The sequence below is a fragment of the Arachis ipaensis genome, chromosome B01, assembly GCF_000816755.2.
Source record: "Arachis ipaensis cultivar K30076 chromosome B01, Araip1.1, whole genome shotgun sequence".
Lineage (NCBI taxonomy): Eukaryota > Viridiplantae > Streptophyta > Magnoliopsida > Fabales > Fabaceae > Arachis > Arachis ipaensis.
The window spans coordinates 38,652,843-38,656,521 of NC_029785.2; the positions used below are offsets into that span (position 1 = coordinate 38,652,843).

At 31.7% G+C, this 3,679-nt stretch overlaps 1 protein-coding gene across 1 annotated transcript in view; it reads right to left on the bottom strand.

Moving 5' to 3' along the window:
• LOC107617740 (cationic amino acid transporter 6, chloroplastic) overlaps positions 2,208 to 3,679 on the bottom strand; it is a 6,444-nt gene continuing 4,972 nt past the window's right edge. Inside the window, exon 5 of the mRNA XM_016319587.2 lies at positions 2,208 to 3,099. Coding sequence (XP_016175073.1) covers positions 2,483 to 3,099 — 617 coding nt within the window. The 3' untranslated portion in view covers positions 2,208 to 2,482. The remainder of the gene's footprint in view (positions 3,100 to 3,679) is intronic.

The window sequence follows — 3,679 nt, forward strand, 5'->3', positions numbered from 1 at the left end:
GAGAATGGAAAACGTGCAGGGTAAGGACGCCTACCGGGAAAGTCGTTTCTCTTCCAGGTGCATACCTTTGAGTTACATTATTGACTGAGTTGAGAAACTATATCTGATCGTAACCTCGGGTAACATCGGACTGCAGATAGATAACCGACGCATGAGCTCATAGTCTGCACTAGGAACAGACATGCATCATATTGTTTGCGCATTTGATTATGATTGTTTACTTCTTATTCTTCCTGTTGGTGCTATTTGCTTCTTGTATATTGCTTGTACCTTTACTGTGTTTGTGTTTTATATAATTGCGTGATATTAAGTAGAGGATAAGTGCAACTAGGAGTATTTGCTTCTTTGCAGACCTATGCCTCGATGGTAGAATGATTGTAGGATAGATGGTCTTTGTTCCTTAGATTCTACTTTCTTTCACTTTTGTAGCATTTTTGAGGTATAAGACTTAATATTTTTTTTGTTAGTCCAGGTACCAGTCTAGAGGTTTTCTACATGAACTAAGTATTTGGAAGTTGTGAGTTGTATATATGTCTATATGTGTATATATCTAAGTATATCGAGTTTGTATGAACTAACTTGAGAAGTATATATGTATGAAAATTTTTTCTGTAATCTCGTTGTTATTTGATTTTGCTGTTAGTTTAATATTTATTTTATATCGTATATCTCTGATGATGTTTTTTATTGTGGCTAATGGGTTTATTAAGAAAAATTAGATAATAAAAACAAGCTAACATACGCGATTCCATTAGTAAGAAAGACTCATATGTAGTAAATATTATCGAGTCTAGAGTTTTATAGGGTTATTGAGAAGTAACACCTGATGACTGAGAGTGATCCAGACCTGCCGAAAATTGGGTCGTAACAAAATGCACACTTTCTCTCTCTCTCTCTCTCTCTCTCTCTCTCAAAAACTCGGTTCTTTCTCTCTCAATTCTCACTAGATTTGTCAAAATTTTACTTTAGGTGGTTGCTTAAATAAAAGGCTGAAATAAACATGCAATTATGGTGGTAAAAGAGTACTAAAATCTGAGGCCAAGGTCTAGAGAGTAAGGAGAGAGGGGCGTGAATTCAAGGAGCTTGAGTCATGGCTTATTAAGTGATGTTTATCCACAGTTGACTACAATTAATTGCTCAAGATTAAAAACACTACCACAAGAGTAAAAGAGAGAGGAAATTTGGTCACTTTAGGGAGAGAGTGAACCATGTTACTTGAAAATGAAGAAAGAGAATTCGTAGTCTTTAGGAAGTATTTCCAGAAAATTAGGATGAGGTTTGCCTCAAACTAAATTTTATCACGTCGTAAATTAATAAACGACTGAGATTTATTTTTAAAAGAATAAATTAAGAATGAGTGGTTGAGATTAATCCTAAAATATGATTACCAAGGACACGATTACATTTATTATTGATTCCATGGTTTTTCGGAGAGTTGACTTTTTTTGACACGCACAAAACTGTCATTAAAAGAAAACTCCAAATCAAAAAATTTATAATAAAAAAAAGGGGATCAAAATAAATGTGAGTAGATCTCTCCTAGGTCAAATTTGACTAAAAGAATTTATTATTCTCGTAAAATCAAATTTGACTCATTTATTATCATATTTAATATTTATTTTTGTCTTTTTATTTATTTATTTTTTTATTTGAATCCGACTCACTAAATCATAAATCATGATGAACTGTAATTTTATATTCTACGAAATAAGTTACAAAATAGTCAAAAATTTCTGTTTACCAAAAATCGAGTCCTTACAATGTTAATGCATATAAGTATACGTATATAATTAGGATTTAAAGCTAATTGCGTGCTACTTCATTTCAACTTTATGTAATGTCTTTTAAAAGATAATTTCCATCTCATATTTTTTAAAGAAAAGTTCATAAGATAATAAATAAATGTTCTTATATTATGTAAATATTTTAGTGGTTCATATAATATTCTTTTTATGAGCGATATCATAATAACTTAAGTATATGATATTCTGTTAAAAAGATATTAATTTACTCTATTCATCATTTCAAAATATTTTGAGCACATTGAATTTATTACACCTCGCACATGTTGAAGAAAATTTAGTAAGGAAATGCCTTGGAGTCCTCTGCATTTCCCTCTCTCTCATCCTGATAAAACATAATAGTGTTTTTTACACCTACTATTCAACAAAAGATTCAAATATGTTGTTCCCATCATTGCTATATAATTAACAACCCTATCAATATAATTATCATTTCAACCATAATCTATATCTGTTTATTGCCAACTAACATTAATTAGTGTAGCATGCTGAAGAAATTGCTTCGCCAGATATAATGCAAGCACTTGAGTTTCAGCCTTAGCTTATATATACAACTAGACTAACTTTGGATCAAGTTATTTGATTATGCTTCAATTAACAATGATTAATAATATTGCACTTGAATTTCAACCTCCTTCGCTTGTCAATTATTGGAGTAATATATATGCTTCAACATATAATTAGTGCACTTGTATTTCAACCTTAGCTTGCAAATTGGATTCAGCTGATGATGGATTATTGTTATTATTATTAACAATAGTCATCATCTCAATCTCCTCAGCTTGATAAGTAGAATGCACACCATAGAGAACATAGAAGAGTGTGATGAAGCATGACCATATAGCAAACCTTTGAAAAGAGAGTAGCTTCAACGTTGTCATTAGGAAAACATTAAGGAATATGGACAGAGCGGGTGGCCAAGGCATAAATGGGACCAACCAATGAGGAGGATCTTGTTGAGTTAGGGTTATTACGACTTTATTACTATTATTGTGCATGACCACCACAAGTTGAAAAAATGCTGTGATGGTTATGAAGAGAGCACCAAAGAGGAGTAGGCCCCACCATTGTTGATTGAATTTCCATGATAAGGAGAAGCATAGTGAACTTAGGGAGAGGAGGAAAAGGAACAAGAGTGTGTAGAGAGGAGGGGCATTATGGGTATTTTGGGTGATGGAGTATCTACGGTAGATGAGAGCATTGGCTACAAGGTAGAACACCATAAGAGTGCCTATGCTCACCAACTCAATTATAATGTCAAGCTCCGTGAAAAGTGCAATTGATGCTGTGCATAGCCCTACAAATACAATCAACAGGAAATATTTGGGTTGGAATTAATTAGATATTATTGTAAGATAACAATCAAGTACAATTTTTTTCTTTTTGAAAAAAAAATATATATTGTGATATACGGTATACCTATAATGTGTGTCGATTTAGGTATGTGTGTTATTTTATGGAATAAGGATCTAATTTGAGAAATATATACATTATATTTAATATTAAATAATAAAAAAGATATGAATCAACATAATGCTTTCATGTACTAGAGTATTACCGGGTATTTGGTACCTGTCAAGTCACAGTTTTATGTATAGATGTATATACTGCATATGATATAAAAGTGAAAAGTCAACTAATTTATTGATTAAGGGTTGTATGCAAGTAACCTTCAAAATTTGAAGATATAGTAGCTAGGTTTGATTTTCATTATAACTATTTTCACATTATTTCTAGAGGCTTGCACGGATGTGGATGTGGTTCAATCGACCCGAATCAGTTTGTTCGCATATGAGTTATAAGTATATAGATCTGTGGAATAATATATATGAGTATAGAAAAATAAATTAAAAAGGAAATGAAAAACATGACGGTTA